At 40.5% G+C, this 15041-nt stretch overlaps 1 protein-coding gene across 1 annotated transcript in view; it reads left to right on the forward strand.

Annotated features, from left to right (window-relative positions):
• Positions 1–4539: 4539 nt before the first annotated feature.
• The window catches only part of CHST8 (carbohydrate sulfotransferase 8), a 137076-nt gene continuing 126574 nt past the window's right edge, over positions 4540–15041 (forward strand). Inside the window, exon 1 of the mRNA XM_062499948.1 lies at positions 4540–4648. Within this exon, the coding sequence (XP_062355932.1) occupies positions 4540–4648 (109 nt within the window). The remainder of the gene's footprint in view (positions 4649–15041) is intronic.

Genomic DNA, 15041 nt, shown 5'->3' on the forward strand with positions numbered 1-15041 from the left:
TCCTGGGGAAAAAGGGACAGCTTATCCTGCCACATTGCTCTGCAAGGTTTTATTTTACTTTCCTTTGATATATCAATGTGGTTAGGGAAAGATCCAGTTCTAGATGGACCAAAGGCTAGCTCCTGAGTTTTTACCAAAGGATTACACCATGCCCTTAGGTTGTATCTCATCCATGCTGTTCTGCACACTGACTTGTTAGCAGCAGACAAGGGAGAGAATATTATGCCTGCAACACTCATGGATGGACAGATAGCCATGAGCTATCAGATTCCACCCTGAGTGCAGCCTGGCTGACCCACCTCAGACTAGGGATCAGACAACAGAGTTGTTGTCTTTCTTTGACTGATCCAGTATTATAAAACCAGACTGCTCACAGTGAAAGTGTTTGGTCATTAGGCCTCCAGGCAGAGATTGCCAAAAGCAGACCTACATAGCACTACTTTCAGAGTCACTTTTGTGAGCAGATTTAAATAAATCTTTGCAGGGTCTTTCCATACTGCTTGGTAGTGAGGAAGAATTAGTTCTGCTCTTGTGTTGGTAAAGAAAATATTTGCTGCCAGGAAATTTTGCTATAATATTCAAGTAGTTTCCACAAACATACTTGGATTTAATTTTTTTACCTAAAACTGTACATATTCTTTCTTAGCAGTCTTGCATTAATGATCCAACACCTATTCTCCTACCTCATGCTAATACTCCCTCAGCTCACAGTTCATAGGAATGGTGATTTATAAATGTCTTTGAACTATAAAGTGCTGAGTGCTAATTACTATCCATGCACACTCATACTTGTGCTGCTTCCGAGTGCAAGGCAGTCACATAGCACCATAATGGGAAAGCTTACGAAAACAGATATTGATACCTAGGAGTTTTATCCACCATAGGAATGCAATAAAGAAAAATAAATTTAAAATGAGATGTTTCAATTCATTATTGCACATTCTAATGTACCTCTTTCCGTCTGTTTAAGGGGTTCAGGGCAGCTCAAAATGGAGTTCAGATAGGAAGCTGCTTGCAACCTTATCTGCTTGCACGCTGGGTAATGTGAAGAATTGCAAAAATATGTTATTGCCCATTGTGAGGAGCACAGTTAAAGTATGTGACCGAAAAGTGCAAATTGAAGGGTATGAATTCATCCAAATTCTTGCCCCCAGATGCTGGGACAATGGATGGGCCAATCCAGAGCTCCCACATAAAGCATCTGTCACATACCTCAGGAAGTACTGCCTGATGAAACTCATAGGTCAAGCTGCACTTGGATTTTTTGTAGGTTTTTTTCCCCTCATCCATCTTTAAAATTATGTGATTTGAGTGTAAAGGGTGTTTTTAAATGTTTTCTTAATGAGGGTACTTTGTTCACATTTATCAGTCAGTGCTAACTGCTTTCAGAGTTCCTCTGCTCCTGTAACTTAAGGACCAGCCTGGGAGGGCTTGGGAAGCACATGCTCAGCATCTATAAACCTACATCATCTATAAACCTACAGCCATTCACCAGCTTTGCTCACAGAGGACATCTTAATTAAAGTCAACTGATTGGAAAAATAATTACAGGAGAATAGGGAGGGGGAAAGCTTAGACCCATCATTTAAAGATCTCTGACATTTGTGTATTGTTGACAGGTAGTAATTTTGATGAGAGGTGAGGAACTCTTCCTTTCTCTTTCTAGGACTCCTGTGCTCGCTGCTAGCAGTAACATGCAATGGCTGCAGGCAACAAGCAGCAGTATTTCTTTAGTTATTTTATTCTTTCAAATACATGCTTTCACCTGGCTTTGTTACTGTTGTATCTTGAGGTGTCCTGAAGAGGCTGTAATGTCTAGCCGAGCAGTTATTCTATAGGATGTGGAATAATGTAAACACTCTTAATTGTTAAAAAGTGCTATTGTAGCATTTCTTGCACTAATTAAAACCTGGCTAGGGATCTTCTTTCTTGATGCTGCCTCTACTTCAAACAAAAACATTTCAACAAATCAAATCCAGGGAAAATGGTTTCACATTTTAAGCTAATAATAATAGTTTTAGAAACCCATATTTGCTCAAGGGTATAATTAATTTTAAAAAGACCTTAGAATTCAACACTAAGCAAATATAAACCCCTTGTTATTTGGGGGTGGATGTTTTACAGCTACTGCATCTCAGGTGATGTTTCTGCATTTCTCACCTGCTCTGTGTCCCACCAGCTGCATTCCAGCAGGGAGGGGCAGCACCCAGGGCTGGGAGACTGGGAGCCCCTTCAGCTCCCTGCAGCATCACAGCCTTCCTGAAAAACCTTGGGCAAGGTGACTGCCTTGTGCCTGTTGTAGCTTCCTCCTCCCCATGGACATGCAGAGAGCATAAATAGGTGACAAAATGGAAATCCTGTGAGTTCAGAAACCAAATACAGTTCTTAGAAAGCTCTGACTGGACAGATTTACAAAATGATGGTGTGAGTTTGGTGTTGCACCAGCCTTGCCACCACTGGGTTTGTTTGGAAGTGCCTATTTATCCAAAGCCCTGCCTATGTAGCCAAACAAATACTGTAGTGAACCAGAGAGAGGGTGGGTTGTGTTCCCTGTTTGCTCATAACAGCAGTGGCTGGAATTGGAACATAGTTACTTTGAAGGCTAATCTGACTCCCCTGGTGCTTTAGAGATAGCATTTGGCATTTGAAGGTAAATATATGTAGTAAATGCAAATGTCCATCCATACTAGATTCACAGCAGGCACAGATGGACCTGCATGACAACTTATTAAACTGAGCTTTGTTAGTGCTGAAAAACAGTAATATTTTCATTTAGTTTTACTTTAAAGGTGTGAGAAGGGTTTAAGGTAAAAAAAAAAAAGGAATACACAATTACCATCTGCTATAATTTGAACAGAGAATAAAGATGAATTTGCTTGTGCATAGAGAGAACTTAGTGCTCTGCTTTCATTTAAGATACAAGCATCCCCCAGTGTTCCTGGCCTGGAGCTCTGGCTGTTTTACACACTGAATAAATATAGTTGCCACTAAATAATGTTAATAACCTTATCAGTCAGAGTTGCAGCATTACTTCATCTTTCACACCTCATGTTCTTCTTTGATGCATTTCAGAGATTTAGAATGCCAGTACACTACAGAAAATTAAAAACTTGCTAAGGAAACCGTGAAAAGCATACACGTTGCCCCAACACCAAATATTCCAGGCACATTAAGAACAAATCTTTAATGACTTTTCCTGACATAGCTGCTTTGAATCATCACCTTTCCACAACCCATCCTTTCTGCAAACTGATGTTATTCAGTCCTGTATTTAAAATCCCCTTTGTAAACAAAGACCAGCTTCAAAAACTTTCCCTTAGAGCAGATCACTTTTGCAGTAAAAAATATGAGCGAAGCAAAGTGATTGCTGCCCCTGCAACCTGTTGCTGACCTCCAGCCGAACCCTTGTATTCAATAATTTGCTACTAAGAAATCCAGTTACATTTTGGGAACCTGTTCCCCTGCCTGTGCTCTAATGCACCTTTCCTTGTGCTACTGGGAAATGCAGGATTGGCATAGCTCTGTGGTAGAAGCATTCACTTTAATTAATAAAGACACGCAGCCCCTGGTAATAGTTTTCCTCCCTGGTTCTCATTCCTTCACTGTTTCACTTCTTAGTATCATACGGGGACAGACACTTGTTCCAGTCGGACTTTTTCTGGGTTTAAAGCCTCAGGGCTGTGCACAGAGAGGGGTTTAGAAAGACACAACAACAGGCCCATGTGGGACTGGGCTGCTCTGGGACTGCAGTAACAGCAAATGTCAGAGCCAGCAGTGAGATTTGCAGAATAGACCCAGAACCTCTCTGGGAGCTCCTCGGGGAGGAGGCAGCTGTGCCCGTGGCTCCTGGCAGACTCCTGCTTCCTGCCACTCTCCTCCTTCATGTTTACTGCAAGCCAGTAAAAGGGGTGACCAGGATTTCCCTTGGAAATCAGTTTGCCTGCAGAGCTTCTGCAGTGGGTGTCCTGTGGTGGTTGGTTTGAGTGTGACTGTTTTTTCTCAGAGGTGAAGCAGCAGCTGCCAGTTTCGTGTTTGGCACGAAGGTGCAGCTTTCATGATTGTTCCCCACACATTATCTCCCTTTATGGTTTTCATATTGTTTAATCAGTGAGAAATAAAAATTAAAAATGACACATTCTAAGCAAACAATTGAGAGGGATTCCTCTGAAAATTGCAGTCATGGCATGACCGTTTTTCTCAAAATGCAGTTTTTAACTATATAGTACATTGTCTTTTCTGCATGTCAAAAAGAGGACATAAAATTGAAGACAAACTGATGGGACAGAAATAGACTGGAGGTTTGAAATGAAATACTAGATAAATCAGTTATTTGGTCTAAATAAGAACTTAAATCTACTAATTTTGGAAAAATAAAGTGCCCTCTATGCTAAGTTTTAGGGGTTTGGTTTCTTACTTCTTGTAGACATATTGCACCAGATTTCCAGATGAGAGGACGAAGACTATGAGTGAAGAGTGCCCTGGAGATTGCATGCAGTTCTTTTCCTGGGTCAGAACTGGATTGATCTGAGAACAGTAATTATGAGGCTGACATGTATGTTCTCCTTCATCTTGCTGTTTGGAGCAGTTGGGCTCGTTGTCTTCATTCACCTGCAGGATCCAGAAGAAATAGTGCATCAGCAGACACCAGGTTAGCATTCCTATTTCTGTTTGAATCACCTGCCCTTTCATGGTCAATATTTTGTACTTATATTTTCAACGTGTTTTACATATTTCACAGAGGATACCTCAAAAAAGGTATGTCATTCTTAATGAAAGCTACCTTGAAAGTAATTATCAATGCCTTTTAAAAAAAACCCAAACAGTATTTGCTGAAAAAACAGTTCCAAGAACCAACTAATTGATTGTAAAGGGACCTTTGCCAACGTGCATAGGGTCCAGCTGGGTGGAGTTAAGTTTCTGCCAAAGCTGAGACCAACTTTTGCTGCTAACTATATCAGTATAAATGTGAAAATCAGAGATTTCATCAAAAGTTCTGTTCCTGGAAATACATACCTCTGAATTTACCTTTACTTGCGTATGGTATTCAGCATGTCATGAGATGCAAAATCAGAGATGTATGAATGAGTCACATCAGAAACTTTAAATGCTTCAGGATGCATTCACTTAATTTGCTTAACTTCAATTAAACCTTTAATAATTATTATTCATACGCATGTTATCTTCCTGCACTACTAACTTGAAACTGGCCACAAAGGCCACAGAGATGGAAGAATTAGAAAACTGTGGGCTGAAATAGTAGTTTCCTTTTAAAGGGAGGCACAAAAGAATTATGAAAGGACCCAAAATCTCTTGATTTACTTACAGTCCTTTTCTCTTTGACTATGGCTGTAATGAAGGCTACTTTAGAGCCTAGACAAATGCCAGTGCATTTACTCTTGTTCAGGATAATGCCACTGTGTTCTGGAGTTCTGTCCCTGTGTTTGCTCTTATATGCACTGAAATTGTTCCTTGACTAAACAATTGCTTCATAAAAAGTTTATTCTTTGACATCTTCATCATACAGTGAACACAAATGTGTCTGTTTAAAATTATTGCTAACATTTTTAAAGAAGCTCAACTGTAACACTGAGAACTCTTAAATAATTACATTAATTGCTAATTTCTGCGTCTAGGTCTGTTAAGTGCTTGTTTTCATGTCACAAAACAATCTGTACTTTAATATGTTGTTTATTTAGTCCAACTGAACACACACCAATTTTGAAAGCAGCCACTCAGCTGAAACTATAGAAGTAATGAATCTTAAGTGTTGTGCAGAACATGGAATTAACTAGTTCCCTGAGTGCTTTTGCAATTTATTTTTGTATGCTTAGATACAAAAGAGTTTATAGATTAAAAACAGAGGTACTGGTCATATTTGACTGAAACTGGCCAGTAGTTTAGGCATGGGGAAAGATGCATGGACAGCAAATGCAGGCAGTACTCTAATGTATCTAAGAATATGTAAATTTACATTGAAAAGTTAATTCTTTGCTCCTGAAAGAGAAGGTTTCCTGGTTTGGTCTCAAAATCAGTGCAATTTCTTCTCAATTTTTTTCATTGTCGGTCCCTCATCTTAACCTGTTCTCTGCCACAGACCTCTTGAATGCTGACTGCTGATTGTCGTATACTGGGAAGTGATTGTTTTAGAGTAGTGTAACAGGAGAAGGGGACACCCAAGCATATTTAAATAAAAGCAAGTTTGAACAGAGCTCCTACTCCTGGCAGGGAAACGCACTCTGTAATGTGCTCAATTGCTGTGGATACCTAAAACACAAACATGCCAATGATGCTGTTACTGCCAAAGGTGTGTAATCAATTCCTCAATTCTCACATTCAATTACTATTTATGTTAATAGGAACCAGGCTGTACCCTTGAGTAAAAGGTGCTCAGTACAATTAGTTTTATTTCTGTTTGACTGATTTTCACGTGTTAAGTGCTTTCAACTCCCAGTGGACTGACAAACTCCTCATAGCCACTGCTTTTGAAATTACACCAGTTATCACTAAAACATACTAGGTGACTTGAAGAACACAGGAAAAAATACCCATTCATTTCATTTAAAAAACAGGTTGGCATATTTCCTTCCCAGACAGTCTCCTGTGAAAATCTGTCAATCACAGGCAACGTTTTTGGCGTGCTGAGAAGGATCCTTCTCTTTCTCTGCTCAGTGTTTCTCCATAAAGCAGCCTTGTTCTAATGGAGATGGGATATTGCTATAATTTGCTTGCCTGATTGCTCTCTTGAGAGAATTGAACAAATGCACCTATCATTAAGCTACTTAGGACAACAGATTCTGCATGGAAAAAGCTTTACTGGATTAGCTTTTGCTTTTGTATTTCCTATGTAGAAAAACACATTTGCTAAATGCTGGAATCTCATCAGCAGGGCTGGAGAGAAGTTGGTAGCACTCATTTTCCACCAAAAAGCAGAATAAGAACCTTTGCATTGTCCAAAAGGACATTTTTCATTGTTAGTATGTTCAGTCATCTTTCATTTAGGATAGAACAACTTATGAAACAAGATTAATAAAATACTTTGGTACTTCAGTTTTATCTGTCTGTTTTGGAAATTGGTCTTGATTGTTTTAGTCCTAGCAAGCATGACCGTGAGACCTTGATGTATTACTTAAACCAGTATAAAATCCACAGTCATAAAACTTTAAGTAATGCTTACATTACTTTCACTGAGCAAAGTACTCCTGACAGTAGCTGTTTGTGTTGATTTGTTACTATTCATTTATTCTTTCCCTGTGCTTCACATTGCTACCTAATTGTGATGCTGTACTGAGAAAGCAATATCAAAGTAATTTTCCACAACATTAGTTACAATTTTCTTCTGATCTTTCAAGTGAAAAAATCCCATTCTGTTGGCTTCTGTGAGCATATAAACCTTGATTACATTTATCTGTTGGAAACCAATGCTTACAAAGTACATGTGCCCGGGACAGCGGGTATAGGGCCTTTTTTGCTGATTGACAAACATGCTGTCTGTGTAGTTTTATTTATATAACACACATCATTCTGAGCAGATATGTTTAAGACAGACAGCCATTTGGGGTGGGCAGAGCAGATTTCCCAAAGCAATATATTAAATACAGTAGATATTCCTGTGGTCATTAAAGAGACAATAACTTCACTTAGGACAGTTATTTTCTTGGCATGTATGAAGAGTGCTCTTACTAGGGGGAACTCAGGATAAAAACTGAGAGAGTATGAGTGATAGTCATACCCCATAGAGGAACACGATGTTACTGTAATAATTCTTCCTGTATAATTATATATGCCCCCTGCACATGCATCAGAGCACAAATACAGGCTAGGCAGAGGGTGGATTGAGAGCAGAAGGACTTGGGGGTCTTGGTGGCTGACAAGCTCAACATGACTTGCACGTGTGCACTGGCAACGCAGAAAACCAACCCTGTCCTGGGCTGGACATCAGTACTGGCAGCATGTGAAGGAAGGTGATTCTGCCCTGGTACCCTGCTCAGGTGAGACCCCCACCTGCAGAGCTCTGGGGTCCCCAGCACAGGAAGGACATGGAGCTGTTGGAGACAGTCCAGAGGAGGCCATGGAGCTGCTCCAAGGGCTGGACCCCCTCTGGAGCCAGGCTTGGAAAGCGAGGGGTGCTCACCTGCAGAAAAGAAGGCTCCAAGGAGACCTTAGAGCCCCTTCCAGTGCCTAAAACAGCTCCAAGAGAGCTGAAGAGGGACTTGGGATGAGGGCCTGGACAAAAGGACAAGAAGGAATGGCTTTAAACTGAAAGAGTGTGAACTTGGTTCAGATGCAAGGAAGAAATTCTTCCCTGTGAGGCACTGGCACAGGTTGCTCAGAGAATCTGTGGATGCTCCATCCCTGGAAGTATTCAAGGCCAGAATGGATGAGGCTTTGAACAACCTGAACTACTGGAAGGTGTCCCCAGCCCAGGGCAGTGGAGTTGTACCTCGATGACCTTCAAGGTACCCTTCCACCCCAAACCATTTTACAAATCTATGATTTCATGATATAAAACTTTCCTTCTGCAATAATCATACCATTATTCTTAAGAAGATGCACTAAAGGATTTGTTCTAAGTCAAGCACATTTGCACATGGTGCACAAGAAAAATTTAATATATATATCCCCATCCTAATGCTAATGCATAAATCTGTCTGTGACAAGGTAGTAAAAATGAAAAAAACAGACTTTACAGTAACAAAATATTTAGCCACCACTGTGTTGGTCCCGGAACTGATGCCCTTGGGTTTGCCCTTTTTTCTTTTGTATGTTCTCTGTATTCTTTGCACTTGTATTTGTAGCTCTGTAGCCTATTGTACTCATAGGTAGTTTCCCTTGTTATTTTCCATGGCCTTTCCCTAAGCAGAAATACAAAACAAATTGCAGAGTTCCAGGCCCTGGGACGTGCAGGGACCCTGTGCTATCTTGGATCTTCCTAGGAACCAAGGCCGAGAACAGCTCTTAGAGATCCCTTTCATGGACAAAGTACAGCTAAGGCTGAGGGACAGACCCTCTTTTGTATTACCTCCTTACTAAAATTATCTCGAGTTTCATTTTCAGGCTGGGAAAAAGGCAACAGAACCACAAAAGAGAAGGGTCCTGTCCAACCTGTGCTAGAAGGAGACTTCTTCAGCATAGAATGTGCTCCCTCTGTGTCAGGATCTGCAGTGAGAGAGTCAACAGGGCTGACAAGCCCTTCCCAGACTTGGCCAGGGCCATAGCAGTTCATGAGATCCCTGAGAACACGGGCTGTGACAGCTGCATTTGGGCACTGCGAGAGAGAACAGCTTAGACCAACAACAACACTAAGAGAAGAGTCAAAGGGCACAGAATGTCCTGGCAGATCTCAAGTGGATTTCAAACACCACATAAACTTCTGAGCCACAGACCAGCCAGTCCATGGGCTGGAGACACAACTGTGGTCATGAATAGCAGCTGGTTGGGTGAGGTCCTGAGCACAAGGAAGGAACCACTGCTTCCACGTGGCACCAGCTAAATATCTGTACTACAATCCCCATAGCTGCAGTGTACTTGAGACTCTGTGCTCTATGGACTGCAGTCAGAAGAGATAGGGTATTTTAAAATGGCATAGACTTTTCTAATAGGAGATTTTGCCACATAAAAACTAGAGAAAGTATTAGTAATCTTCTGTATAAGTCTGTGGGGAGAAAAAAAAATTGCATTTTTGCCATATGGTTACCAAATTCACAAACCTGTAAGTATTTTCAGTTAGAACTTTTAAGACTAATATATATGGTCACATGCTCTTCTGTGAGCTGAAAAAATGTGGAAAATACATCTCAAAGGATCCATATTATAAAAGCTCCTAAAGGGCAAAAACACGGAATGGCTTTGCACTCTGACTGTATCAGAATTTGAAAGTCAAATATGAATATAACCAAGCCTGAAACTCATCTGACTGAGATTTTGCAGTGATTCCCATCTTACCTCATTGACCAGTTTCTAACATCATTCTGTCATCCTCTTCATTTTCTGCTTTACTGAAGGTGTGATGGGGAGGAGAGGGAGGGAGTAGACATGCAGGGGAGGGCTGGCACAGGGATGCTGCTGTACCTGACAGCACAAGGGAGGCACAGCAAATACTGCAGCAGCCTTAGAGCAAATACCAGTACTACAGCTATACTCAAAGTTATTCAGAGCACACACACCTTGTTACTCACAAGCTACATTCCTGTGCACGTCTCCATGCTCACTGTACATTTCCATAACACTGTCCCAGTGCACAGTGCACTGTTTGTTTGCCAGAATGGGAATTCTCTATAAATACAGTTGAAAATGAACTAACGTTGTATAATTTTGTAAGTAATTTTCCTGCCATTTGCAATTTACTGCTCTTTGTAAGCTAGAACCCAGTTAATCTACTTCTCAACTGACTGTATAAGCAGAAATGATAAGCAAAGAATCTGGTGACTGTAGCAGAGGTGAGGTGGCTTGCTGCTGCTCTTTTGAGGCAGAAGAAACATCTGTTACGTGTGTAGGGTAGGTCTGCCAACTCAAGAGAGGTTGAACCTTCTGTAGTCACATACTCTGAGTCTCTTAAACTGAACTTCCCTGAACAAAGTACTTCCCTGTAGACTGGTTCACAATGGTCTGCAGTTATTGGGACAAAAAGAGAAATATCTATTTCCTTGTCTGCCAAGGCAAGGCACTTAGTAGGGACTTATGAGTATGATTTTCCCTTTCCTGCTGCTTGAAATGGTTGTGGTTTAGACTATGAATGTGAACCTGGTTGTTTTTCACATTGGAAAGAAGTGCTAGCAATGACTTCGCCAGCCTACTGCTATTAGGGATCAAACATTGGCCAAATGGTTTCAAAGTAAACCCCACCCCACACTGACAGCGAGAATCTGTTTGAAAGAAATGTAGTCGAGTGTAGAAAGCAATAACAAATAATCTGTTTTGTCACCAGTGTACTATACAGAGATTGTCTCCTACAACCTTGCTTTCATGACTATGCCATATTCTTGGCAGTCTTATAAAAGATGCAACATTTATTTATTACATGGTATTGAGAGGGCACCACTTTTCCTCCCGTCCCTTTTTTTTCTTTTTTCCTTTTCTTTCTTTTTTTTAGTTTCTGTTAACATTCTTGAGCCTAAAGCCTAGTTAAGCAATTATAGCTCTTATGCTATAGAGTGGCAGACCAGCATTCATTTGACAATTATTTCCTGTCAACCATCAACAAGTTTTTCACTGGAGTCACAGCACTGAGGTGTTAAGGCTGTGGAACTGGGATCCAAAGCTGCTGTGATTTGTTCCTGTCTTGCCCTACTGCTCATAGATTGTGGTGTATTGTGTTCTATCAGGCAATTCACTCATTCAGTGTTCCCATTTCCTCTTATAAAGGGAATTCTCTGCAGAGAATTCAAGGTACCTAAGCACTTTTAGATACCACAACAAAAGACCAAACCTATTAACTATGATATCACCAGATCCAGTGCTCTACCAGCAGCAGTTACAATCCCACTGCAGTGGTGCACACACACTGAACCAGATCCACTGCCCATTTATTTGATGGCATAAAGACCATGTCACCTAATCCCAAATGTATTTATCAGCATAAAACCAGAGTGGTGTAGTGCTGATTCACTTTTGTAGGGCAGCTTTCACTTCCACAAATTTCCCTATCCTCTCTCTGATCTTTCTGTGAGCATTTCTTCTCTGACTGGTTAAAAAAAAAAGGGTTTAAAGGTTTGGTATTTCCTTTAAAGCTTAGTTTTAAAAACTGTCAGAGGCTGGCACTTTCTTGTTGTGTCTGGCAAAATAAAAAGCAACCTGCCATCTCCAAGCTGCATTCATTTATGGTGTTTAGCAATATATCACAGGCCAAACTCAGCTGCACCATGTCAGAGGACTCTCAGAATGGCAGCTTTCTGAAAGTATATTCCCAGGCAATGAGCCTGCATGCATCTAAGAATCCCCTGGCAATTTGCAGAAGCATTACAAAAATGTGCAAAAGTTCATCAGCAGACTTTTAATTTCACCTCAAAACATTTATTCTAAATATAAGACTACATTTAATTTTCCATAGAAAATGTGTCTGCACTAGAAAGCCTCCTTCCATATGTCAGCTATCATTCAGTTTGCATGATTTTTAAAACATAGTAGCATACTGAGGAGCTTAAGTCAGTTTAAAATACTTCCTGAATTTTCTGCAGTTTATGCCTTTTTAAGCATGTTTTATAATATATGTTTCCATTTCTGAAAGTTACTAATATTCCCTTAAAAGCTTACCGAAAACTTCCTCTCTCCAGCAATATCATCCTTTTTCATTTAGCAAGCATTAATTTTCCTTTCATGATTTTAGTGGAGCTTGAAATTAAAGGTGGCTTTCTTCCCTATTATGGCTTTCTTCATGTATCAGCATCAAAACTGCCAGTTTACTGCTTTAGTACCAGTCAGGAGAGCAAAAAAACAAAGTAATTGATCTTGCGTACTCCCTACACAAGAACAACTTCTTGGGGACCTCTTTATAATTTTCTCCTAGCAAACAATCTATTTTTGAAAAGAAATGACTGGTTTGAGATCTGTCACCACTTGATACACATGAAGTGGTTAACTGATTTTAATCTTATTCTGTAATCCTCTCCTGTAAGACATTATCTCATAGCAATAGTGCAATAAAGCATTTCCCTATCAACTGAGTAGCTCAGCTGCTACCTCTGCTCCAATGCCTCAAGGGCTCTGCTGCCCAAGTGTCAGAATATTCTGAATCTTGTGAAATTAAGTCCCATCTTTGTCCTTTTTTGGTCTCAGCCACTTCAGAAGATCTATGTGGTGATTAAGGGTCAAAATACTCCTGCCAGGCCCTTCTAGTACTGCCACTTCTGCACATCAGTGCAATTCAGAGATGCTCCTTCCCTCTTTTCATTAAAATCACTGTCCATATCTACAGAAATTGAGTTTTTTGGGTCTTCTGTTCCTGTGCTTGGTTGGAAACCACACATTTTCTCCCACAACTCTTGACAGGGACTGTATGTCTGGTGTTTTGCTCCTTGTATCATGTTAGCTGAGAAATGTGTTTGCAGACTTTGGGTATCCCTAAATGATGAAAGCAAAAACCACTGTTCCACCAAGGATGTGTGAGCACACAGTTACACGGGCCTAGGGGAAGGCAGGGACAAATTGGTACCGAACTGCCTCAGGAGGGGAAAAAAGGCAGGGTGTGAATGAAATTCCTCATTCTTCAAGAGGGTGCTGGTGCTCCACTACCCTCTTCCTTTTGTATTCTAATTAATTTACCTTTCTCCTTCCATTTGGCAGGGCTGATCTTCCTGTAATGATGGCACACATAGTGCTTGGGACAAACAAAAGTATATTGGCTTTAGAATTAATTTGAGCTTGAATTTACAGGAGTCTTTGGATGGCCGGCACCCACTTCAGTGAGAGTGCCTGATATGGAAGCAGAGGACACACACAAGTCCTTACTGTGGCCAGGAGGACAGAAAGCACAAGCCCAAACAGAGGAAAGTGGTCACTTGCCTAGTGGCTACTTGAGGGGGATGGAAGAGGAGACCCCTTTTCTCAAGCTGTAGGTAGTGCACAAGGGCCAAGGTCCTACATACCAGTTTCCAGCTTGTTGCATTTTTTTCCTTGACTTGTTTGACTTGACTTCATTTGTTAATGAAGTCCTGCACAACCTAATACCCCTAAGTCAAACCACAGGAGAAATTACAGACAGCAATCACTGCTGCTCTGTGTGAATGGAATGCAGCTTTAATTGGGCCCTCCTAATTGTGTGTGCAGCTGCTCAGGGAAACATGCTGATGCTAATCTCATACGGGGAAAACAAACTCGGGGAAATCAAACTCCGCTCACTATTCCACTGTATATGAATGAGAAGGTGTGTATTCAAATGGTCACAAGAGTAAATATACCCACCTGATGGGAGGGACCAGGAATTTTATGCTACAGCAAAACAATTCTGTACTGATTGAGACTTCAATGTAGTTCACTGTTGTTATTTAAAACTCACCCTAAAGACTGTGTGGAGAACTTAAACAGAACTGGAATGCCATTCACATGCTCAAAACAAATGTTAGCACCTCCCACACCGAGTTCACTTGGATCCTGTGGACAGCCAGTATTAACAGTGGAAACGAATCATCTGCTCTTCTCTGAGCTGTTAAATTGAAACCTGCCCCTCCCTTCATTCAGCTCAAGGGATACTATTTCCTTGTAAACAAGAGGCAGCCTTAAATCATTATGTAATTAAAATTTCCATTATTCTGCATTTATAAGCTGCTCATTCTTCTACTAGCGAAGGGAATTAAGTTGCTCAAGAATGTACCAAGTGGGGTGTTATTTAACACCTCTGCACTGGTGATGTAGGTGTTCAGTGCTGCATGTTTAACCAGCCACATCCCTGTGTGGTCCAGTGGTGTATGTCACCAATACCTGCAGAAAGCTTCTTGGCATGATTTATATTTTGTAGGAGAAAAACAAAATGAACAGACCTGACCAAGCCATTATAACAACAGTGTTAAGAACAAAAAGCATATGATCTCTCCTGTATCTCTCCTACGTAAGTGGAACAACAAAAAAAAAAGAACGTGTGCAGCAGAAGAATGGTGGGCAAGGAGGTCTGAGAAACATCAGCTGAGGCAACTGTCTTTTCTGTTCTTCACATATGCAATTATCTAATGAAATAAGATTTGTGAGGTTTTTTGCCAGAAAACAGACAGAGAGAGTTCTACTAGGTACTTCAACATTTTTTAAAAAAGGATAAAAAGGATTATTAAAATGGAAAATTTTAATTAAGTGAGAATATAACATAAAATTTACTGCAGCTTTATAATGCATCTTAATAGGCAATGGGTCCAGAATCAGTGTGACTGAAGTTCATGGAGTCCTACGATGGAGACAAGGGAAGTAGGAAGGAAAATGTACATTTACTACAGTTACCTTACTGTAGTTAACAAACTTAGAAAGAACACCTGGAATTTTTAAAGTACTAAATATTTCCAAAAACAGTAATGATATAATTATATTATACTTCCATAGACAAATCTTTGGAACATAATACA

Source organism: Cinclus cinclus, chromosome 11, assembly GCF_963662255.1.
Source record: "Cinclus cinclus chromosome 11, bCinCin1.1, whole genome shotgun sequence".
NCBI lineage: Eukaryota > Metazoa > Chordata > Aves > Passeriformes > Cinclidae > Cinclus > Cinclus cinclus.